Genomic DNA, 24,223 nt, shown 5'->3' on the forward strand with positions numbered 1-24,223 from the left:
GTCAGTGGCCCCTCCCTCCGTCAGGGCAACAGCAGACAATCGTTCCGCGCCTTTTTTCTGTGCAGACGCCATACCATGGCAAGCATGGAGCCCACTCAGATCACTTTGGCAATTAGGAGCACATTAAACACCACACGCATTATCCAGCAGTATATGCAGCACTAAAACCTGGCAAAGCGAAACTGGGCAAGTAGGCAACATCAGCGTGGTGACGAGAGTGATGAGGACATGGACACAGACTTCTCTCAAAGCACGGGCCCTGCCAGTGTGGACATCATGGTGCTAATGGGGCAGGTTCATGCGGTGGAACGCTGATTCTGGGCTCGGGAAACAAGCACAGACTGGTGGGACCGCATAGTGTTGCAGGTCTGGGACGATTCCCAGTGGTTGCGAAACTTTCGCATGCGTAAGGGCACTTTCATGGAACTTTGTGACTTGCTTTCCCCTGCCCTGAGACGCAAGAATACCAAGATGAGAGCAGCCCCCACAGTTGAGAAGCGAGTGGCAATAGCCCTGTGGAAGCTTGCAACGCCAGACAGCTACCGGTCAGTCGGGAATCAATTTGGAGTGGGCAAATCTACCTTGGGGGCTGCTGTGATGCAAGTAGTCAACTCAATCAAAGATCTGCTGATATCAAGGGTAGTGTCCTTGGGAAATGTGCAGGTCATAGTGGATGGCTTTGCTGCAATGGGATTCCCTAACTGTGGTGGGGTCATAGACGGAACCCATATCCCTATCTTGGCACTGCAGCACCAAGCCAGTGAGTATATAAACCGCAAGGGGTACTTTTCAATAGTGCTGCAAGCACTGGTTGATCACCAGGGACGTTTCACCAACATCAATGTGGGATGGCCGGGAAAGGTACATGACACTCGCTTCTTCAGGAACTTTGGTCTGTTTCAAAAGCTGCAGGAAGGGACTTTCTTCCCAGACCAGAAAATAACCGTTGGGGATGTTGAAATGCCTATAGTTATCCTTGGGGACCCAGCCTACCCCTAAATGCCATGGCTCATGAAGCCATACATAGGCAGCCTGGAGAGTAGTCAGGAGCTGTTCAACTACAGGCTGAGCAAGTGCAGAATGGTGGTAGAATGTGCATTTGGACGTTTAAAAGCACGCTGGCGCAGTTCACTGACTCGGTTAAACCTCAGCGAAACCAATATTCCCACTGTTATTACTGCTTGCTGTGCGCGCCACAATATCTGTGAAAGTAAGGGGGAGACATTTATGGCAGGGTGGGAGGTTGAGGCAAATTGCCTGGCTGCTGGTTACGCATAGCCAGACACCAGGGCAGTTAGAAGAGCACAGGAGGGTGCGGTGCGCATCAGAGAAGCTTTGAAAACCAGTTTCATGACTGGCCAGGCTACGGTGTGAAAGTTCTGTTTGTTTCTCCTTGATGAAAGCCCCCCGCCCCTTGGTTCACTTTACTTCCCTGTAAGCTAACCACCATCACCACCTCCCTTTGATCACCACTTGCAGAGGCAATAAAGTCATTGTTGCTTCACATTCTTGCATTCTTTATTAATTCATCACACAAATAGGGGGATAATTACCAAGGTAGCCCAGGAGGGGTGGTGGAGGAGGGAAGGACAAGGCCCCACAGCACTTCAAAAGTTTAAAACTTATTGAATGCCAGCCTTCTGTTACTTGGGCAAGCCTCTGGGGTGGAGTGGCCGGAGGCCCCCCCACCATGTTCTTGGGTGTCTGGGTGAGGAGGCTATGGAACTTGGGGAGGAGGGCGGTTGGTTACACAGGGGCTGTAGCGGCGGTCTGTGCTCCTGCTGCCTTTCCTGCAACTCAACCATACGCTGGAGCTTATTAGTTTGATCCTCCAGCAGCCTAAGTATTGAATCCTGCCTCCTCTCATCACCTTTCAGCTTCAGCCCGCCACCTCTCCTCCTGGTCATTTTGTGCTTTCCTGCACTCTGACATTGTCTGCCTCCATGCATTTGTCTGTGCTCTGTCAGTGTGGGAGGACAGCATGAGCTCAGAGAACATTTCATCGCGAGTGTGTTTTTTTCGCCTTCTGATCTTCGCTAGCTACCGGGAAGGAGAAGATCCTGTGATCCTTGAAACACATGCAGCTGGTGGAGAAAAAAAAGGGACAGTGGTATTTGAAAAGACACATTTTACAGAATAATGGGTACACTCTTTCACAGTAAACCTTGCTGTTAGCAATACATACATAGCACATGTGCTTTCGTTACAAGGTCGCATTTTGCCTCCCCCCCACCGCGTGGCTAACAGCGGGGAACATTTCTGTTCAGCCATAGGCAAACAGCCCAGCAGGAACGGGCACCTCTGAATGTCCCCTTAAGAAAAGCACCCTATTTCAACCTGGTGACCATGAATGATATCACTCTCCTGAGGATAATACAGAGAGATAAAGAACGGATGACAGGTTTCAGAGTAGCAGCCGTGTTAGTCTGTATTCGCAAAAAGAAAAGGAGTACTTGTGGCACCTTAGAGACTAACCAATTTATTAGAGCATAAGCTTTCGTGAGCTACAGCTCACTTCATCGGATGCATTTGGTGGAAAAAACAGAGGAGAGATTTATATACACACACACAGAGAACATGAAACAATGGGTTTATCATACACACTGTAAGGAGAGTGATCACTTAAGATAAGCCATCACCCACAGCAGGGGGGGGAAAGGAGGAAAACCTTTCATGGTGACAAGCAGGTAGGCTAATTCCAGCAGTTAACAAGAATATCAGAGGAACAGTGGGGGGTGGGGTGGGGGGGAGAAATACCATGGGGAAATAGTTTTACTTTGTGTAATGACTCATCCATTCCCAGTCTCTATTCAAGCCTAAGTTAATTGTATCCAGTTTGCAAATTAATTCCAATTCAGCAGTCTCTCGTTGGAGTCTGTTTTTGAAGCTTTTTTGTTGAAGTATAGCCACTCTTAGGTCTATGATCAAGTGACCAGAGAGATTGAAGTGTTCTCCAACTGGTTTTGGATGCTGTTTGAATGCCAGCAAACATACACTGCAATGCTTTGTTCTACAATGATTCCCAAGTACGTGCTACTGGCCTGGAGTGGTAAGGTGTCCTACCATGGTGGATGGAATAAGGCTGCCCTCCCCAGAAACGTTTTGCAAAGGCTTTGGGAATATATCCAGGAGAGCCACGAATGCCAGGACAAATTAATCATTAAACATGCTTGCTTTTAAACCTTGTGTAGTATTTTAAAAGGTACACTCACCAGAGATCCCTTCTCCGCCTGGTGGGTCCGGAAGGCAGCCTTGGGTGGGTTCGGGGGGTACTGGCTCCAGGTCCAGGGTGAGAAACAGTTCCTGGCTGTCGGGAAAACCGGTTTCTCTGCTTGTTTGCTGTGAGCTATCTACAACCTCCTCATCATTGTCTTCCTCGTCCCCAAAACCTGCTTCCGTGTTGCCTCCATCTCCATTGAAGGAGTCAAACAACACGGCTGGGGTAGTGGTGGCTGAACCCCCTAAAATGGCATGCAGCTCATCATAGAAGCGGCATGCTTGGGACTCTGACCCAGAGCGGCTATTTGCCTCTCTGGTTTTCTGGTAGGCTTGCCTCAGCTCCTTAAGTTTCACGCGGCACCACTTTGGGTCCCTGTTATGGCCTCTGTCCTTCATGCCCTGGGAGATTTTCACAAATGTTTTGGCATTTCAAAATCTGGAACGTAGTTCTGATAGCACGGATTCCTCTCCCCATACAGCGATCAGATCCCGTACCTCCTGTTCGGTCCATGGTGGAGCTCTTTTGCGATTCTGGGACTCCATCATGGTCACCTCCTCTCATGAGCTCTGCATGGTCACCTGCAGCTTGCCATGCTGGTCAAACAGGAAATTGAAATTCAAAAGTTCGCAGGCCTTTTCCTGTCTACCTGGCCAGTGCATCTGAGTTGAGAGTGCTGTCCAGAGCGGTCACAATGGAGCACTCTGGGATAGCTCCCGGAGGCCAATACCGTCTAATTGCGTCCACAGTACCCCAAATTCGACCCAGCAAAACCGATTTCAGCGCTAAGCCCCTTGTCAGGGGTAGAGTAAGGAAATTGATTTTAAGAGCCCTTTAAATCGAAAAAAAGGGCTTCGTCATGTGGACGGGTGCAGGGTTACATCGATTTAACGCTGCAAAATTCAACCTCAACGCCTAGTGTAGACCAGGGCTTAGTGATTTTCAGCTCTTTCCAAGCTGGGCAGAAACACTGCCCCATCACAACTGACTTTTAGCTCTGATTGAACATTTAAAATAACGAATAGGCTCCTAATGAAGCCCATTTAGTTCTTTCTTTAAAGAGTGGGAAGGAACAGGTTAAGCCAGTCCAGGAAGAACCCTTGGTGAATTTGTGCTAGCTCCTAGCTGTGCTACACCTGTCCTCTCTCCTTCCAATCTTAATGCTTCATAGAGGGTCTGGGTTTTTGGAAATCTTTCCTTGGTATCTGAAGCTACTTTGAGCTCAGATACTATGGTGATGAGTGCATAATAAAAAAACAGATTAAGCTTTAAAGCTGTCCAGAGTACATAGCTGCTTGCCCAACGTCTTACAGTGAGCTGCCCCCATTCCAACTGCTCTGTACCCTGACCCCAGTCACAAATTGTCACTTTTCACAATCTGCACCAACTGGGAAGCAACTCTGCCTGTTCTGTGTGACAAAGTTGTGTTTAATTTAAAGGTTCATCTCTACTGCATGCTTCTTTCAGCAGTAGGTCTAGATAGCAGTGTAGCTGGTGAGGCTTGGCTTAGAGAAGTAAAGTAGGTGTTGGGGGGTGTATGTGAGCATTTACCCTGCATGCTCTCTACTTGCCCAAGATGTAACTCACCAACTACTCTGCTAATTTTAACAGTGTAGTGTCTTGCTGACTATCCACCTGCTGAAGCCTTTCCCTGCAAAGGGGGAAGGCAGCTGGGAAAGGCTGAGCAGTGAAAAGCAGGCTGTGCCCATACTGATTTGTAGCTGTACCTGTCAGTGACTGGCTCTGGCAGAGGGGGCAGTGGGAAAGGTTCGGCTCCCTTGCTGCCTCCCTTGTGCAGCATGTCAGTGAAAGGCTCTGGTAGCGTGGAAGCAGCCTGCTTTTCATCGTGATATGTAGCTACATGGACGCTACGCACTGCCGCCAATGATGTGTAGTGTAGATGTAGTCTAACATCTAACATGACTCTAGTATTATCCATTGCAAAGGCTCTTTCAGTACTGTAGAAACTACAGGGATTTCTTTACCTAATACTTTAATGTAGCTGAGTGGCTGCTGCAAGCTGTCCCAGATTCTGTGTAAGTAATCCCACACACCAGGGGAATGAAGGGAAAATTAAGAATTCTGCCTGGTGTCTTAGGCCCTCCTGGGTTGGGTACCACTTTTTTTAGGAAGCCAACAGGTGTTGCAATGGTAGTGTGCAAAAGTGTGGTCCTATGCTGCAGATCTGGCATAAGAGAGAGAGAGATGAGTATTTCTATCTGAATCTCTGTGAATGGCTTCGGGCTCAAGGTCTCCACATTAAACTAAGAAATACTACTTTTTTTCCTTAAAGATGGAGAGACTGGGAGCATGCATAGGATGCACAAGCAGAGTTGACCTTAAGATTTATCACACCCCAAACAGGATCTTGGACTTTGTATATGGAGTCTGCAGTTCTAGGCATATGGTAGATGTTTAATGCCAGTTTGACACTATAAATGCTTGTGCTAAAATTTATATTTGTCTATTGACCACCTTCATTTGTTTATTGAAGACCAATTTAATTTGACCAAATGACTAAGTTCTTGACTGCTGAGCCTCAAGCTGTTCCTTTTTGTGCTTCTTAGGACTCTTTCTATGCACCAGAACATGGCGGGATGCTATTAGATACATGTAAGTGTAGATTCACTCAATGATCCACTTCTAGGATTTTATTTTCTATGGGTTTCCAATGTGATTATTCCCGTGACGCAGGAAATGCTCTTCCTAGAGAGGAACCACTGCCTGCTTGTCTAACTGGGGGTGCAGGAATAAAGGATGTTGTTGCATAAAATCACTCAAGGATGTTGCAGAACTTCTCTCAAGTGTACTGTAATTCTGGTCAACACCTTAAAATGGATCCCAAGGGCCCAGATAATGGTGTCTTTTGATAGTGTGATGTATGTTCAAATATCTCCTAAAATTGAGAGCCTGACCAATAGATCTTATGGTATTTTTCACAGGAAACTGGGTGTTAGCCTAATCAACCTGCTGAAATTCCAGTTTGAGGAACTGCATTTTGCCAACCTTAATTCCCTCTTCCAGATTAAACTGTGCTATGCGGTGCTGATATGTGGCAATTAAACTACCATGTTGTACCCCAAGGTTGGCTGCATTTCACTAGTGGGGATAAGGATTCCTATGTACACACACTGTGCAGTATGAGTAAAGTCTGTAATGTTCTTTTGGCTCCACATCTATGGAATAACTTTTATTAAAGGGAGATTTGATAGTGTATAAAATCATGAATGGTGTAGAGAAAGTGCATAAGGAAGTGTTGTTTACTCCTTTACACAAGAACTAGAAGTCACCCAATGAAACGTTAGGCAACAGGCTTAAAACTAAAGTAAGTGCTTCATCATACAACACACAATCAACATGTGGAACTTGTTGCCAGGGAATGTTGTGAAGGCCAAAAGTATAACTGGGTTCAAAATAGCTATTGGCCAAGATGGTCAGGGACACAACAACATGCTCCGAGTGTCTCTAACCTCTGACTGCCAGGGACTGGATGGATCACTCAATAATTGTCTTGTTCTTTTCACTCCCTCAAAGCATCTGGCACTGGCCGCTGTTGGAAGACAGGATGCTGGGCTAGATGGACCATTAGTCTGACCCAATACAGCTATTCTTATGTTCTTATCAAGGTTGGTAACTAATCCTCTGTCCTTGCAATACCACCAGGAAGAGCTTATTTTTAAAATCATAGACTATATACATGCCTAAACAAAGAGACAGAGACATTCTCCTATTTGGAAGGCTTACTTCAGAACTGTAGACGCCAGAAATGTAGCTTAATATTAAAAAATGAAGGTTCTTCAGAAGCTGATAGAATCAGCCACTAGACCGGGGTGGGCAATCTACAGCCTGGGGGCCACATCCGTCCTTCAAGCTTCCACCGGGGAGTGGGTTGGGGGTTTGCCATGCTTCACACGGCTCCCAGAAGCAGTGGAATGTCTTCGCTCCAGCTCCTACACATAGGGACAGCCAAGGGGCTCCACATGCTGCCCCCACAGCTCCCGTTGGCCGGGAACTGTGGCCCATGGGAGTTGCAGAGATGGCACCTGTGGACAGGGCGGTGCACAGAACCACTTGGCCGCGCCTCCCTATAGCAGCTGGAGGGGGGACATGCTGCTGCTTCTGGGAGATGCTTGAGGTAAGCACTGTCTGGAGCCTGCACCCTGATCCCCGCCTGTACCTCAACCCCCTACCCCAGCCCTGATCCCCAGCCCTGCCTCCAAACCCCTCGGTCCCAGCCCAGAGCACGCTCCTGTACCCCAACCCCTAGCCCCAGCCGAAGCCCTTAAACCATCCTGTACTCCAACCCCCAATTTTGTGAGCATTCATGGCCCACCATATAATTTCCTTATCCAGATGTGGCCCTCAGGCCAAAAAGTTTGCCCACCCCTACTCTAAACTCACTGGGGAAGTTCACCTCACCAGTGGCAAGTGGGACTTTTCAAGGCCTGCTTGAATAGCTGATTAAGTTCTCAATCTTGTCACTTCCAACACCCTTGATCACTTTGTTTCTGAATTCCTATGCTGCTTCAAGATTAAGATAGCAACATAGTGCGGAGCTCATGTCTTAATGCCAGGTGATAAAAAGAGAAACAATCTCAACCCCACTTACGCCATACAACCTATGAGTGCACTTGTGCCTTTGTGAGCAGCATATACAAATGTACTGCTAACCAGCAGGGGGAGCTGGTTGCTATATTCTGAAGTACCAAACCTCCTTGCAATCAGTAGCGCTGGTCTAACTGATGCTCACTGGGCTAGCTAATGGTTTGGCAAAATGTCATGTTATAGACCAGAATAATAACTGCTTTTCCTTGTTATCTGAGCAGCCTCTAGTACCAGATTTTCTTCTTTCTGCAAAGAGATGAACTAGCCCTGCAAGGTTCGATAGTTAAGCACGAGCAAATGGAAATTCCAGATTCCCTTGAATCTAGAAGATTTTTATCCTGGTTCATAGTCAAGTTTGGCAACAACTTTCCTTATTTCCTTTATCATGGTCAGTTTTAGGGTGATGTGTTGCAAAAGTCTATTACATTTAAATTAAAACTGCAATCAGAGTGAAAGTCTTACTCCTCCTAGGGAGTCTTGATAAAATATAATCTAATTATTGTAAAATTGAGAATTTAAAATAGCATCATGTCAATATAAGAATAGTAGATTGTCAGGAAGTGCAGAAGGGCTTGTGTGTTCTTTTTTGTTAGAAATCATTTGAGTAAAAATGTGCTACACCTTTAGAAATAAGTTTGTTTGCCACAATATCAGCTACTAGACTTCATCTTTATGTAGTATACGTTTTCATATTTCCATGTACTGGAGAAATACAGCGTAATTAATATAGTCTGTCAATATAAAGGCAACTTTCTGGAAAGGCTAAAGAAATTTGAACTGTATTTACATTATGTAGATATGGTAAACAAAAGAAGTCTTGAGTTTTTATGCTTGGAATAACAAAGTGACCTGATTTCAGAGTAGCAGCCGTGTTAGTCTGTATTCGCAAAAAGAAAAAGAGTACTTGTGGCACCTTAGAGACTAACAAATTTATTTGAGCATAAGCTTTCGTGAGCTACAGCTCACTTCATCGGAAGTGACCTGAAGAAGAGCTCTGTGTAAGCTAGAAAGTTTGTCTTTTTTACCAACAGAATTTGGTCCAACAAAAGGTATTACTTCACCCACCTTGTCTCTCTCATATCCTGGGACCAATATGGTTATACTACATTGCAAGCAAATTATTTTGTTTTTAAAAATGCTAACTAGACATTTCCATATTCCTCAATGTGGAATGTGATTTGCTAATTTTGAACTGTGGAACCCTTTGCCAGAGGATGTTGTGGAGGCCAAGACTAGAACAGGGTTAAAAAAAGAACTAGATAAGTTCATGGAGGATAGGTCCATCTATGGCTATTAGCCACGATGTGCAGGGATGTTGTCCCTAGCCTCTGTTTGTCAAAAGCTAGGAATGGGCAACAGGGAATGGAATCTGGGAATGGGCGCCATGTTCCCCCTCCTCCCAGCACTGTTTTATGGCGGCAAGCACTGGGAGCTGGGGGAGAAGCGGGATGCAGTGCATTCAGGAGAGGAGGCGGAGTGGAGGTGAGCTGGGGCAGGGAGCTGCCGGTGGGTGCAGAGCACCCACCAATTTTTCCCCATGGGTACTCCAGCCCTGGAGCACCCATGGAGTCGGCACCTATGGCTATGTCAGGACCCAGTGTCCAATTTGTTGACCAGACACTAAGAACACCTCAGATATATCCTTACAGAGATTGCCGTTTCCCTGGTACTGGGACCATTGCAGTCAGTTGGAGGGAGTTCATTCCTGGCCAGAAGTACTCTCTCGCCTCCCCAGAAAGCCAGGAAAGGAGATCCCCTTCACTAGGGCACTACAGTCCTTGAAGAGACATAAGTGCTTCGAGCTGCTTGGGCTTGTGAAGCCAAAGAAAGGGACAGCTTCCACATCATCACAGTCCTCCATGCAAGCCTCTTCATCTGCAGAGGCTAGCCCCTTTGGTACTGAAGGCAAAGCGTGCCTTTCAGCTCCTTGATACCACTTCTGAAGCCAGGGAAAACAACTGTGGTATTTGGACTTCTGCTAGCTATCAGTCAAGGAACCTCTTCCTCTGCCTCCGGGCAAGGAGCTGAGATTCCAAGATCACAGATGGGTGTTGCATCTGAACCTCAGGCATTACACATCATAGCCTGGTTCCTTGGTCACTAGATCCTGAGGAAATACATCATTCAGAAGCAGCCCTCCACAAGGGCTACTTAACTTAGTAAGTAAAAACAGTTCTCTATCTGGGAACTAAACATGGTGTCACCTATGCAGGTCATAAATCAAAAGATCTTGAACTACTTGTTTCATCTAAAAAATCAGATTTGGTGGTAGGCTCCATCAAGGTGCACTTGGACACAATCACAGCATTCCACTCTCATATCACAGGGAGTTTGTTTTCCCTAATCCAATAACTTCCAGATTCCACTTATTAGGGACCCTTCCCCACAATGGGATTTGAATTTAGTGTTGTCAGCTGTTTGGATCCAACTCCTACTCATGTTCACATCTTTCAGCAAAAGAGGCATTTTTAGTAGCCATCACATCCATGAAGGGCACAGAAGAACTGCATGTCCTAGTAATGGACTCTCTATACGTTGTTTTTTTCTGAAAGGTAGAGCTTGGCAGTCCCTAAGTTCCTTTCCAAGCAGTATCTGATTTTGCATCTCAACCAGTCTGTATATTCACCAGTTCTGGCCAAAGCCACATGCTCATAAAGACAACCAAAAACTTATTACTCTGGATGTATTACTCTGGTTATTAGCTGAACCCTACCTCTTTATCTAGACAGAACAAACCCCGTTTGGGTCTTTTCCTAACTATTTGTCTCATAGGCAAACTGAATGCGGGGGCATTCCGTACCAGCACAACAGCTGCCCAAATGGATCATCAGCTGCATCATGTGTTGCAATGACAAGAGTGTTACCCTCCCTCTGGAAAAGTTGTGGTCTGCACATTCAACCAGAGCTCACTCAGCATCCATGGCATTTGTGGACACTTGCAAAGCAGCAACATGTTCCAAGGGTCACATCTTTGCTAGATGTTATATGGTTACTAACACATCGGGGAAGATGCTAATATGAGGAAAGAATTCTGCAGTCTCCCTTCAGATGAGATTCCTACCCCCTCCTCCACTGGAAACCGCTTGGGTTGGGTGTCACCTAGTGTAACAGGTGTCCCTAGCCTCTGTTTGCCAGAAACTGGGAATGGGCAAGAGGGGATGGATCACCTGATGATTACCTGTTCATTCCCTCTCGGGCACATGGCATTGGCCATTGTCAGATGACAGGATACTGGGCTAGATGGACCTTTGGTCTGACCCAGCATGGCCGTTCATTTAAAGCCGAGAGAATGGTTACTCACCTTTTGTAACTGTTCACTGCGATGTCCATATCCATTACATGGGCCAAGGGTCCATGTGCAGGAACTGAAGGGGTTTGGGGCAGCCCCACCCTAGGTAATCTTGGTGAGGAGCACCAGGGCACACTGCCCCTGTGGTATTGCTGAGGAAAACTCTCCAGCACAGGTGCATGAGACATGTGCCCAGGGTAATGGACACCTGCAACACATCTCAAAGAACAGTTATGAAAGGGGAGTAACTGTTTTCTCTCTGTCTAGCGCTACTTACTAAGGGCTGGTCTACATTAAAGCTGTAAGTTGACCTAAGTTACATAACTGAAGTTGAGGTAATTTAGATCAACTTGCAGCAGTGTCTACACAGTGCTGTCTCAACAGAAACACTCTCCTGCTGACTTGACTTCCACCTTGCAGGGAGCTGGAGTACAGATGTCAATGGGAGAGCGCTCTGCCATCAACTTTGCAGGTCTTCACCAGACCCGCTAAATCAGCACTGCTGCATCAACCTCAGCTGTGCCAATCTAGCCGTAAGTATAGACAAGCTCCAAGTGTTCTTACATGTTGCCCCCTCTTCTCTTAACAAGGCCTTTTTCTTCTTTTTAGCATATATGCAACATGCCTCAGGTAGCATTTGACCAGAATTCATCACTGAATTTGTTCCACTGGTTGGCTCATTAGCTTCCCTGGCAAGGGCTAGGTCCTGACAGGGAGTGTAATATGAATGTTGATCCATGCCTTCACAAGAAGGCATTTGTATTTATTTTATCTAAGGTGGAGTGGCCAACTTGTGGCTCTGGAGCTGCATGCGACTTTTCAGAGATTAATATGTGGCTCCTTACCTAGGCACTAATTCTGGGGCTGGAGCTACAGATGCTAACTTTCCAGTGTGCTGGGAGGTGCTCACTGCTCAACCCCCTGCTCTGCCCCAAGCCCTGCCCCTACTCCACCCCTTCCCTCAAGGTCCCTGCCCCTTAGCCTGCCATGCCCTTGCTCCTCCTCCCTCCCCCCCAGCCTCCTGCACATGTGAAACAGCTGATTGTAGTGGGCAGGGGGAGTAGGCGCTGATTGTTGGGGGCTGCCGCAGAAGGGAGGCACTAGGGGCTGGGGAGTGGATGGGGGGCTGCTGATATATTACTGTGGCTCTTTGGCAATGTACATTGGTAAATTCTGGCTCTTTCTAAGGCTCAGGTTGGCCACCCCGATCTAAGGTTTACTGCAGCTTTCCACGGAACTTAAACTTATTCACATTATCAGTATTGATATGAAATGATACTAATCATCTCAGTTTCCTGTTTAATTTTGAGCTGAGACTCAAACTCTTCTAGCATTATTGTTGGATACTGCAGCACAAATATGCCAGGATATACATAAACTCCTGGGCACCATGTCACAGACAGTGTTTATTCTTAACTATAAATGTTGCTACCTGTGTGTCTTCTTGGAACATTATGGGTAAATTTCTGAAGTGGGGTGTGGGATCTTAACCCAGTAAAATCAATGGTAGCTGCTACTGGTTGGCTCTTAAGTGATGCAAACTGAAGTGCTTCTTAACTGTGCAACTTGCATTAGATATGACTGTTCCCTGCCCTGACAATCTTACAGTTAAAGTAGGCAACATAGACTAAAGGGGTGAGGGGTGGCAGAAGAATGCAATACAATCTAAAAAACTCATCTAATTACACACATGCAAATTAAGGTTACACTATCGAGTACTCAAAAGTTAGGAAATATCAGAATCAAGGTTGCCCATGCAACTTTAATTTGGCTCCCTTGTGCATGTGGATTATTACATTGCTCTCCCAGCAGATGTCAGGGTGATTGAAATCCCTCATTAGAACCAGGGCATGAGTTCTGGAAACTTCAGTTAATTGTGCGAAGAAAGCCTTGTATACCTCCTCCTTCTTATCCGATGGTCAAAAGCACATGCCCACCACGACATCACCCTTGTTGCTCTCGCTTCTAAACTTAACCCAAAGACTCTCAACAGGCTTTTCTCCAGTTTCATACTGGAGCTCTGCGCAATCATGCTGCTCTCTTACACACAGGGTAACTCCTCCAACTTTCCTCCCTTTACCCATCCATGACAGTGCTCCAGTCATGTGAGCTACCCCACCAAGTCTCTTTTATTCCAATCACATCATAGTTCTTTGACTGTGCCAGGACTTCCAATTCTTCCTGCTTGTTTCCCAGGCTTCTGGTGTTCATGTACATGTACCTAAGAGAACTAGCTGATTGCCCTGCTTTCTCAGTATGAATCAGGAGCCCCCCCGCCGTTGCACCCTCCTCCTTGTGTTTCCTCCCGGTATCCCACTTCGCCACTTACCTGAGGGCTTAGATCACCATCTTGGCAATTGCTTCCTTGGTTAAGAGCTTCTAAGTAGGTAGTGGCATAGTTGGTTCTAAATGTGGCTTGTGTTCCACATTCAACATGTTTGATATAGTTAATAACCATAGCAGGTCATGATGTACCATGAGTGTCAGTGGCCTAGGCTGCACATGGTGATCTTGTAATCAGCTAACATTCATTATTTTGCTATATAGAAAAGACTTCCCAATTGGTTTGGCTGTTACCTAACTCTTTTCTCAGGGTGGTGTCCCAGAAAGCATCCCCATATTTGCTGCTGTCTGGGCCTTCTATCCCCTGTTAAGGCATAATGCAGATAGCTCATCTTTTTGGAGAATGCACTGATTGTAAACAAGGCTAGGTTGCAAGATTAGCACTTTTCCTCTCCCCAAAAAACATAGCAGCTTTTTCACAACAGACACATGGACTTAACTGGGTCACATGAATGTCATGAACTGGTTACAAAACATGCAATAGTGTAGACTGGATCTTCGAACATGATAAAGTGTGGATTTAATAAAGTAAGCTGCTCACAATCACTTTAATTAGAAATCATATTGCAACTAAAAAGGGCTTTCACATCACTTCCTTTCACATGCAAATTAGTAAACATTCCATGCATTAACAACTTATTCCTGGGAGGCTCTCTAGGGTAGGAGTCTCTACTGAGAAAGGATATCCCTAGAGTTCTCAAACCCTCTATAGTTTGGGGTGCATTCTGCACTGCTACTGATTCAGGCTTTGTCCCTCAATTAAGGCTGTCTTCTGCAGACAAGAATTAGTTGCTTGGTGGGGGTGAGGAAGGGAGGAGAGACTCTTCCCTTACTCCTCTCTTCCTCTTCCCTCCTTAAAAGCAAAAGAGAGAGACTTTGGAGGAAGGAAGCTGAGCTGCTCAGGAGCAGATGCCTCTTGGGGATGGGAGAGTAGCTAAGACCATCACATTTATCGCAGGAGAGAGGAAGGAGGAGAGCAGGCCTTGAGCAGCTGCACTCCTCATAGGCTGGCACATTTTGCATCCTTCAAACAATGGCTTATTGGAGGGAAAGAGAAGAGAAGCTGCTGCTGCTCCTAGTGAAAGCCTTTTAGGTTCCAGAAGGGCAGGTAAGGCCGTGGAGTCCTATTAGGGTTGGCCTAAACTAGTTAAACCTGGGGAAGAGGGAAGCAGCAGCAGGATTAATTGAAGTTGGCAGATTGCATGAGTATGGACTATTTCCCACCTCCCCACACCATCCCCCAGGGGAAGCTAGTTACGGAGGGCAAAGCTGGTTTAGTTGACGCAGGGAGAAACATCCTTTTAGAAGTAGGTTTTACAGTTAAAAGAAAAGGAGGACTTGTGGCACCTTAGAGACTAACAAAATTATTTGAGCATAAGTTTTCGTGAGCTAGAGCTCACTTCATCTGAATGTATCCGAGGAAGTGAGCTGTAGCTCACGAAAGCTTATGCTCAAATAAATTTGTTAGTCTCTAAGGTGCCACAAATACTCCTTTTCCTTTTGCGAATACAGACTAACACGACTACTATTCTGAAACCTGTCATTTTACAGTTAGAAACCATTATGCTCTGTCAATTAGAGTGCAACAGAACTCAGGTGTTCCACCTGCTGGTCATTTGTCATGTATTGGTAAATTTGAAGATTGAGAGGTAGGGATGTCCCTTTCCATTATTTATTGGAGGGAAGTGAAAGGATCCTATATGTGTCTGAGTTGGTCATAGAATCAGAAAATGTCAACCTAGAGATCAAATATGTAATCACCCTTCTGGTAACAACTGCACACACCAAGAAATGTCTAGATGCAAAGCGTGCTTTTTGGCATTGTATAAATAAAAATAATGCAGTACATGTACCAAGAAGGGGTAAAATGCCATCAAAAGAAATGAGTCTTTCATTTGAATTTCTAAGTGTGAAAATTACATACAAGTCAATTGTTCAAGGTGTATTAAATTAAAATGGTATTTACTTAACTTGTGGCTATAGTCTGAAAAGTGACCATAAATATAGCTTCATGGGATTTCATGATTCTGTCATGCCTACCTAGCTAGCCTCGTATAAGGCACGTACTATCTGAGCATATATCTATAAACAGTGAGCCTGAAAAATGAAATCCAGCTTGTAAACTAAGCAGATGCTAGCACTACAGACTGCAGTGGGATGTGGAAGTCAGCTGAGTTCTTATTAGGGTGACCAGATGTCCCGATTTTATAGGGACAGTCCTGATTTTTGGGTCTTTTTTTTAAATGTAGGCTCCAATTACCCCCAGCCCCGATTTTTCACATTTGCTGTCTAGTCACCCTAGTTCTTTTTGGCATGTGCATCATCAACCATAATCAAATTTCAGTTGCAGTATTTTTAACTATTGTGTTGATGACTCTTCACCTCAACTAGAATTCAGCTCATTCAAGAGTCAGATATCTATGACAATGTTTTTAGAGGCATCTTATAAATGCCTAATCACCATATAAAGTTTGGATACTATGGTGATGGGCACAGTACAAGAATCTAGATGGATGGGCACTGAACAGTGACTTACCAGTGCTAACATGAGTAAATCCCATTAAAATCTTTGTTTAATTAAGCAACCTTGTGCCACTCTGCATACAACAAAGGGGTTCGAGTGATTGCACATGTCCATTCAATGTATGTGAGTGTGTGCCTCATGCAGTTATTGGAGAACTTTTCCCCTCAATTGTACCTGTTGGGACAGCTCAAGTGCCTACTACATCTGTGCACCACGGTGTGCCAGTATAAGAGAGTGGAGCCGCCCCGACCTCCCTCAGTTCCTTCTTATCGCCAGTGATTGTTGTTGGAACGCTTCCATCCAGTATTGCGATGGCAAGTTTATTTTCCTCTCTCTTTGTATATAGCTTGTTTTCTCATTTAGTACTTAATAGTTAATTAGATATAGCATAGCATTAATATTAGGTTTTACTTGTTTGGGTCCCTTTTGGACCAAGTTTGATTACTTGATACTGGGACTGGAGCCATTTCTCGCTCTCTGGGGTTCAAGTCCTGCTGGTCATGTGCCAGAACGATGCTGGTCGATGACCCACATCCCAGCTGCCTAAGATGTCTGGGGGAGTCCTACATCAAGTGACAAAGGTCACATTTGCAGATGATTTAAGGCTTGCTCAAAAAGAGACAGAACAATGAAATTTGTTTCCTTATGGAGGTGGTATTTTGCCCTCCCTGGGAGCCGTTGGGTTCAGAGTGCACTCCAAGTGCAGCACTATTGATGCAGCATGTGCTTCCTGAGATATCTTTAGCACCACATTCTCTGTCTCTGATAATGAAGAGGAGACAGATCTGCCAAGGACACGGTACCTTGTCCAGCAAGATCTTCATAACCAAGGCAGGATGAAAGCAAGATGTCTGGGAGGGATTCTGAGGGGGAGCGTTCCCCACAGTATGCCTCTGCTGCAATAGGGGGTGCATCTACTCCAAAACCTGTGCCGTGTCTGCCAAAGCTAGCCCCTATCTGTCAGACCCAAGACCCAATCCTGATACCAGCAATGCCAGAAGCATATGCTGTCGCCAGAGAATTACTTAACCTCTCAATACCAGTGTTCCTGGTGATGCAGGAAGGGTTCCAGCCAGTACAGTGTCTGTAGTGCCTATGCCAGCTCCGCAAGAGCATGCGTTACCAATGCTGCTCCTGGAGCGTAGGAGGCCAGTCCACTCCAGGGGCAAGCTGCTGTTAATATCCCTCCCACTGCTGCCTCTGGGTTCACTTATCTGTCTCCTATCCACATGGCTTCTGCTCCTCGGTTACCACAGGATTCCGTCATCTTTGTTGGATTCAGAAGTGGAGTCTTTTGTGTCTCATACAAGCAAGAACCTTACCTTCCATCAGAGCCCCGGATGTCCCAGCAGTGAACATGTCACAGGGACAAGGGCATGCACAACCATGGGACCAGTCACCAGGTCTGTCCACCGAGGGGTGTCCCTGCCCCTGCTAGGACTTTTCCTCACCTGTCTGAGTCTATTCCCCCAAGGATACATCAAGATCATTGGCATCACAGACAACGTTCTCCGATGCCTGGAACTGAGCAACTGGAAATTGCTCAGACTGTTCCTGCAGTGCAAGTGGCAAACCAGCCATTGCCTCAGCATCCTGGTGTGTCATTTTCCTTATCACCAGATGAGGCTGTAGAGATGGCGAGTGATTCTCCATCACCAGAGGATAACAGTGCTCACCAAGAACTGCTTAAAAAGGTGGCCTCAGTTTTAGACATTCAAGTGGAATTGGTCCATGAGAAATCCCCCATGCTAGTGAATACTTTAGCTTCTATGAGACCAGCCAGAGTGGTACTTCCGAGCTAATGAAGCAATTCTAGAACTGGTTAAAACACTTTGACAGACCCCTTCTTCTCTCCCGCCTACAGCAAAATAGGCACAGAGGAGCTACTGTGTCCCTTCTAAGGGCTTCAAACCCCTCTACTCTCACGCACCCCCAGGCCCTTTGGTGGTGGCAGCAGCTCATGAGCAGGAGAATGAGGGTCACCAAGCATTGACGCTGAAGAGTAAGGAATCAGAAAGGCTGGACCTGTTTGGTCATAAACTTATTCAACAGACACTCTGCAGCCAAGAATTGTTAACCGGCAAGCCCTCCTAAATTGCTATGATTTTACCCTATGAGAAAACATCCTGAAGTTTAAAGACACGCTACCAGAGGATTCCAGGCAGGTGCTTGCTCAGGATAGAGGAGGGTAAGTGGGGGTGCAAGGATAGCTGTACAAGACAGTTAGGATGCGGCAGACTCAGTAGCTTGTTCCATGACATCTGCTATTTCTATGAAGTTCATGACTGCAATCTTCTGGTCTCCCTCCTGAAGTACAGGAGACCATCTAGGATTTGCCATTTGGGGGTCCATCCCTCTTTTCAGAAAAGATGGACAATAGGTGGCATAGCTTACAAGATTCCAGGGCAATACTGAAGTCCCTTGGAATTTACACACTGGCAATGAAGAGGAAGCAATTCTGGCCCCAGAAGGCTCACAGATATCAGAGCTTTATACCTCAGGCCCAAGACCTGCCAAAAAAAAAAAGGACAGGAATTACATAAAATGTCCACCACCTCTCTCAATCTGCAACAGCAGATGCCTCTCAATCAATGGTCCAGTCTAAACATGCATTTCTGACAGGCTTGTCAATACTTAGACGAATCTGTTCCTACCCTTACCTTTGCCTATTGTCTTTCCTGCTTCCTCTGTGCTTAGACTCATGTCACATTGGTTCGGTGGGTCCTAAGCATGATGGATGTGGGATATTTACTTCAGTTTGTTTCTGTCCCCCGCTTCTCCATCCTTCTTCAAGGATCACTCTCACAAGACCATTTTACAGCAGGATTAATCTCCCCTTCCAGTGGGTGCAATAGAGGAAGTTGCTCAATTTCTCAGTGGGAACCATTTTTATTTCTGCTATCTCCTTATCCCCAAAACAAAAGGGGGTCTCAGAGCTATTTTAGATCTAAGGGAGTTAAACAAGTACCTGAAGAAAATGAAGATCCCCAGGGTTACCCTAGCTGGCATCATTCCTTCCCTGAATAGGGCTCCTGGTATGCTGCCCTTGACTTAAAGGATGCTTACTTCCATATAGTCATCCCTCGAGACCACTGCAAATTCATCATGTTCCTAGCAAATGAAACACATTACCAATTTACACTACTTCCATTTGGTCTGTCAGCAGCAGCCCCTTGCGTTTTCACAATGTGCAAAGTAAGGCAGTTGTGTATCTAAGGGGATTGGGAATCCATGCATTCCCCTTCTGGACGATTGGTTGGTGACAGGCTGGATGCACACTCAAGTGCTGTCCAGTGTGGGTATAATTCAGTCCACCCTCAATACACTGAGTTTCTTACTCAGTCAAGTCAGATCAATTCTAAAAACCTGTGCAAAGAATAGTTTATCAGAGCACTCCTGGATGCTATACAAACCAGAGCATTTCTGCCTCAGTCAAGGTTCCAAATGCTCTGAGACCTGGTACTGGATCTAAAAGCACATCCCATTACTACAGTGCATGCTTGCCTCAGACTTCTGGGGCACATGGCAGCAGGTACCTACATGATGTAACTCACCTGATTATGCCTCAGGAAGCTTCAAGGATGCCCCCTTTTGTTATTGTCTAGACAGAGAAATTTGTGTTCCAGAGGTAATTTTGTCCTCTCTGGACCAGTGGACAGACCCTCAGACCGTTTATGCGGGATTTCCCTTAGTTTCTCTGCAACCAACGCTTACGTGGGTCATGGATGCCTCGTCCCTGAGTTGGGGAGCACATATCGGAACCCTGCAAACTCATGGTAGTAGTCCTTGCAGGAGCTGAGGACTCATATTAATGTCAGGGAACTATGTGCTATCCATCTAGTTGCTCTGCCTTCCAGCCACATATTGTGGGGAAAAAAATCTATTAGTGTTAAAGCACAATATAGCAACTATGCTTTATGTAAACAGACAGGGTGGGGCACGTTCCTCCCAACTGTGCCAGAAGGATACCTCCCAGGAGAGCAGAACACACCAGTAGATCACCTGAGCAGGTCTTTGTCCTCTCACCATGAATGGTCACTAGGTCCAGATGTCAGTAGGCTCATCTTTCAGCTCTGGGGAAACTTCCCATATGGACCTGTTTGCAACAAATGCCTCCTGTTCTGCTGCTGAGGGAGTTCCAGCCCTGGGTCTTTGACAGATGCTTTCCAGCTATCACGGATGAACTCCCTTCTGGACGCCTTTCCTCCAATTCAGTTACTACCTAGAGTCCTATTCAAGATCAAGCCCAAATATGCTTGCTTCATTCTAAGAGCAGCAGCATGGCCTCGACAACGCTGGTTCTTGAACCTATTAGTGAGGCCTTCTACCTCCCCTATTAGATTCAGATATAATTTTTCAGACCATTGCAGTCTATTCAACCCCAACCTACAGGCCCTCCATTTAACTGTGTGGAAAATTCCCAGCTAACACCACTAGAAAGGAGTTGCTCAAAAGACGTTCAGAAGGTGCTTCAGAATAGGAGAAAGCCTTCAACAAGGTGTACTTACCTGGCCAAATGGAAACATTTTTCTACCTGGTCTCAGCAGGGAAGTGTCTCTTCAGTGCAGGCTTCCATTAACCCGACTGGATTATCTATTGCACCTAAAACAGCAAGGCCTGACTGTTAGTTCTACTGAAGTACACGATTTCAGTGCCACTACCCACTGGAGGGTAGTAGATCACTTTTTCTCCCAACCCCACAACTATCAGATTTCTAAAAGGGTTGGACAGATGCTACCCTCTAGTACAAGAACCTGTTCCCCATGGGATTTAAATTGTGTGTTAACAAAATTAATGGGGACTTCCTTTGAACCTCTTGCGCCACGCTCCCTCCTCCACCTCTCTATGGCATTCTGGTTGGTTGCAATAACCTCAGTAAGGAGAGTGGGTGAATTGAGACCCTTGGTTTCAGAATCTCCTTTTACAGTTTTCCATAAGGCTAAAGTTTACCTCTGCCCTCACCCAAAATTCTTGACAAAGGTAGTTTCCAATTTCCATGTTAATCTGGCAATTTATTTATCAACATTCTTCCTGAAACATGCATCTGACGAAGTGGGCATTCACCCACGAAAGCTCATGCTCCAATATGTCTGTTAGTCTATAAGGTGCCAGAGGACTTTTTGCTGTTTTCCCTGAAGCCTCACATGCACATAGATGAACAGAAGCTTCATTTGGTGGATGTGAGGAGAGCATTGGTCTTCAACGTGGGTTGCACCAGCCTTTTTTAGATCCTCAAAAAGTTATTTGTTGTGATGCTGGACATGGTGATAGGCAAATTGGTTTCCACTCAAGAGGATTTGCTTTTGTATTTATTTGTGCTACTAGTTAGCTAATATCATGTCACCCCCAGCCTATTGGTTCATTTGACTAGAGCACAGACAGTTTTTCTAGCACAAGTACCTACTGAAAACCTTTCCAAAGCACCAGCCCGGTCCTCGGTACACATTTCTGCTGCTCAGTATACCATTTCCCATCAGTCCAGGAACTATGCTGGTTTTGGATGGGTTGTTGTACAGTCGCTGTTCAGATAGACTCTGAGCCTGCCTCCATGTTAATCTGCTTGTGAGTCACCTACAGGGGAATGGACATGTGCAATCACTTGCAGGAAAAACAGTTACCTACCTTTCCACTGTGTTGTTCTTTGAAATGTGCTGCATGTGTCCATTCCACCAGCTACCTTCCTTCCCGTCTCTAGGGGAATCTTAGACTGCTGGCAGTGGCAGGCAGTGCCCCTCCAGCCCTGAAAAAGGTTCTCTCTCGACTGCCCAAAACAGGCACATGCCTACAGCGTGGACATGTGCAACCCTTCTCAAAGAACAGCAGCTACGGAAAGGTAGGTAACAGTCTTTTTGGTAAGAAGCAGCCCATTTGAGCAGTCAGTTTTCAGACTAAATCCTACAAGGACAATGACTTTGCTTTCCCTTATGGGCCCTCTCCTGCTCCCTGAGTGCCCTGTGAGTAGCTCTCTGCTGCACTGCACTACTTCCCCCTTCTCAAATAAACTCAGGCTCTGACCTGGAAGCCAGGCAAGGCCAAGCGTCCAGGCCTAATCCTGCACCTGCCTACACGTGTTCTAGGCAGTCAGGAGCCTCCCGTGCCTGGAGCTGAGCCGGGTTGGGGGGGACCGGGAGGGCCCCTCTCCGCGCCCCTCCCCAGAGAGCCCGGCTCGGCAGCAGCGGTGACCTTTTGACGAGTCCGGGCTCCCGCCGCAGGCCCCGGCCGAGGCACGGTGAAGCCATGGGATTTCCCCTCCGCTGCGGGGTCAGCGAGCCCGGTGCTGTGCGCCCCGCGGGGCCCTGGCCGCCGGCTCCCCGCCGCCGCCGCCGCCGCCGCCCCCGGCCCGGCCCGGCCCGGCCCGCGACCCGTCCAGGTGCTGCGCGGCGGCCCCGTCCGGCGGCGCGGAGGGCGGGCGCGGGTCAGCGCGCGGGGGCGGGGATAACCCCGCGGTAGCTGTCACGTGGAGCAGATGAAAGGGACGCGGCTTGGCAGGCAGGCCGGGAGCCGGAGCGAGGGGCAGGCGGAGGCGCGGGGCTGGGCGCCGCGGGGCAGAGGAGCCGCCGCCGCCATGGGGCGCTGACCCGCCCGGCCCCTGGAGCTGGAGCCGCTCGCGAGCGATGCGCGGCGGCTGGGCGCTGCCCCGTCCCGCCGCGCGATGAGGGGCTGCGGGGCCGGCGCCGGGCCGGCCGTGCCGCCGCCGCTGCTGCTCGGGCTGCTGCTGGCCGCGGCCCCGGGCGCCGCGCTGGCCAAGGAGACGGCGTTCGTGGAGGTGGTGCTCTTCGAGTCCAGCCCCAGCGGCGACTACACCACCTACACCACGGGGCTGCAGGGGCGCTTCTCGCGGGCCGGGGCCACCCTCAGCGCCGAGGGCGAGATCGTGCAGGTGAGCGGCGGGGCTGCGCCGGGCTGGGCGGCCAGCGGCTCCCTGCTCCCAAGATGGCTCCGCTGGGCCGGGAGCGGCGGCTGCCCCGTGCGCGCTGCGCGCTGGGGGCGGGCAGGGCCCGCGGAGCTCGGGCTGTTGGCTGCTCTCGGCTCGTCGGGGCGCTGGGGCGGCTGCCCTGGGCAAGGGGGGCTTGAAGGGCGCCGGGACGCGCTGCCCCTGCCACTCCCCGTGCGGAGCGGGGTGGAGAGACTCGCCGCTGCCCCTGGCTGCATCCCGGCCGGGGGGTCAGCACCTCTCACCTGGTGTCCCTGGGGCTGCGGGGAGGCGGCTCCGGCTGCTGGAGGGGGCTGCGCCGCGCAGCCCCCGGGGCGGCTCGGCCTGGTCTCTGCGCCAAGGCTGCGAGGGACCCGGCGGCGACAGGGGCGCCCGAAGCTCCGGCCGTGTGCGGTGCAGAACGTGCCCTGCATGTGGCTCCAGCCCCCGCCCTTCCGTCTGCGCTGGGCCTGGCCCCTGCAAGCCCCCGGCTCCGGAGGACCGAGCACTGGTGTCCTACGTGGGCAGGGCACTTGCCCGAGCCGAGTGCTGCGGGAGTTGCCCGTTTAGAAAGTCCGTAGGGTCCCCCTGGGTGCTGGGCTGCCCCTGTCTCATTGAGTGCCCCTCAGGGGAGGGAGGTGACAGTGTTCATGCCACAAAGGGCCAAGTTTGTTGTCGTGTAATGTTGATTTAAACAGCCCCCGACTGGTCTCGCTGCTTCTGCAGTTTGACTCCTGACTGGGAACCGGGGGATAGTTTCCCTCTCACTTGTTTTAAGTGTTTAAATAGGAATGGGAGAACCAGGAACTCTAAGGCTGCCGTAACCTGGAGATTTCACCCTTTCTGACAGGGCCTCCACCTTGTTACTGAATGAAAGAAGTCTGCATTCCAGAGGAAGCTGGATATGGAGGGATTAAAAAAATACTCTATTTGCAGGGCTTACTTTGTCTGAGATGCGAAGGACGGCACTGGTGCTGACCTGTTGCTTCTGATTGTTGTAACTGGATGCTGTTGCTTTTTTGTCTCTTTTGCAAAGGCTTTGGAGAAACTCTAGTAGGTCTGTGGGCATAAATTATATTGCTAAGGCTGCTGCTTGTGGGAAGAGTTTTTTAAAAGGGTTTGGTGTCTTTTTGAACCTACTAAAGCGTTGTACACATCCGGGTATTGCTAGCCTAATGATTTTTAGGGCCTCTCACTCACTCACCCTTCCCCTAAGAATAACAGTGATTTGAGTTGGTTTGGAGTTTTGATTTTATATACTAGAGAATGTTTCTCCAAAGAAAATGCATTGAAATTTCCTTTTTTCAGGTTCTGGGTGAACCTTGCTTGCTA

General features: G+C 47.9%; 1 protein-coding gene and 1 long non-coding RNA gene across 11 annotated transcripts in view; one reads left to right on the forward strand and one right to left on the reverse strand.

Annotated features, from left to right (window-relative positions):
* Positions 1–13,983: 13,983 nt before the first annotated feature.
* LOC119843567 lies at positions 13,984–23,618 on the reverse strand. Of its 9 annotated transcripts, none has more exons than XR_006275817.1 (3): positions 22,162–22,307; positions 21,383–21,549; positions 13,984–20,580 (listed from the first exon to the last, which is right to left on the reverse strand). It is a non-coding gene; the product is annotated as an uncharacterized LOC119843567 (long non-coding RNA). The 9 variants fall into 9 exon arrangements; XR_006275813.1 differs by having other exon boundaries at positions 21,379–21,549; XR_006275818.1 differs by lacking the exon at positions 21,383–21,549 and having other exon boundaries at positions 13,984–20,208; positions 20,487–20,580; positions 21,601–22,307.
* Positions 22,507–24,223, forward strand: part of ZNRF3 (zinc and ring finger 3) — a 202,514-nt gene continuing 200,797 nt past the window's right edge. Inside the window, exon 1 of one of the 2 annotated variants that reach the window (XM_038373040.2) lies at positions 22,507–22,858. In XM_038373040.2, coding sequence (XP_038228968.1) covers positions 22,631–22,858 — 228 coding nt within the window. In that variant the 5' untranslated portion in view covers positions 22,507–22,630. The remainder of the gene's footprint in view (positions 22,859–24,223) is intronic. The other variant, XM_038373039.2, reaches the window with a different exon arrangement.

The sequence above is a fragment of the Dermochelys coriacea genome, chromosome 15, assembly GCF_009764565.3.
Source record: "Dermochelys coriacea isolate rDerCor1 chromosome 15, rDerCor1.pri.v4, whole genome shotgun sequence".
NCBI classification, from domain to species: Eukaryota; Metazoa; Chordata; order Testudines; family Dermochelyidae; genus Dermochelys; species Dermochelys coriacea.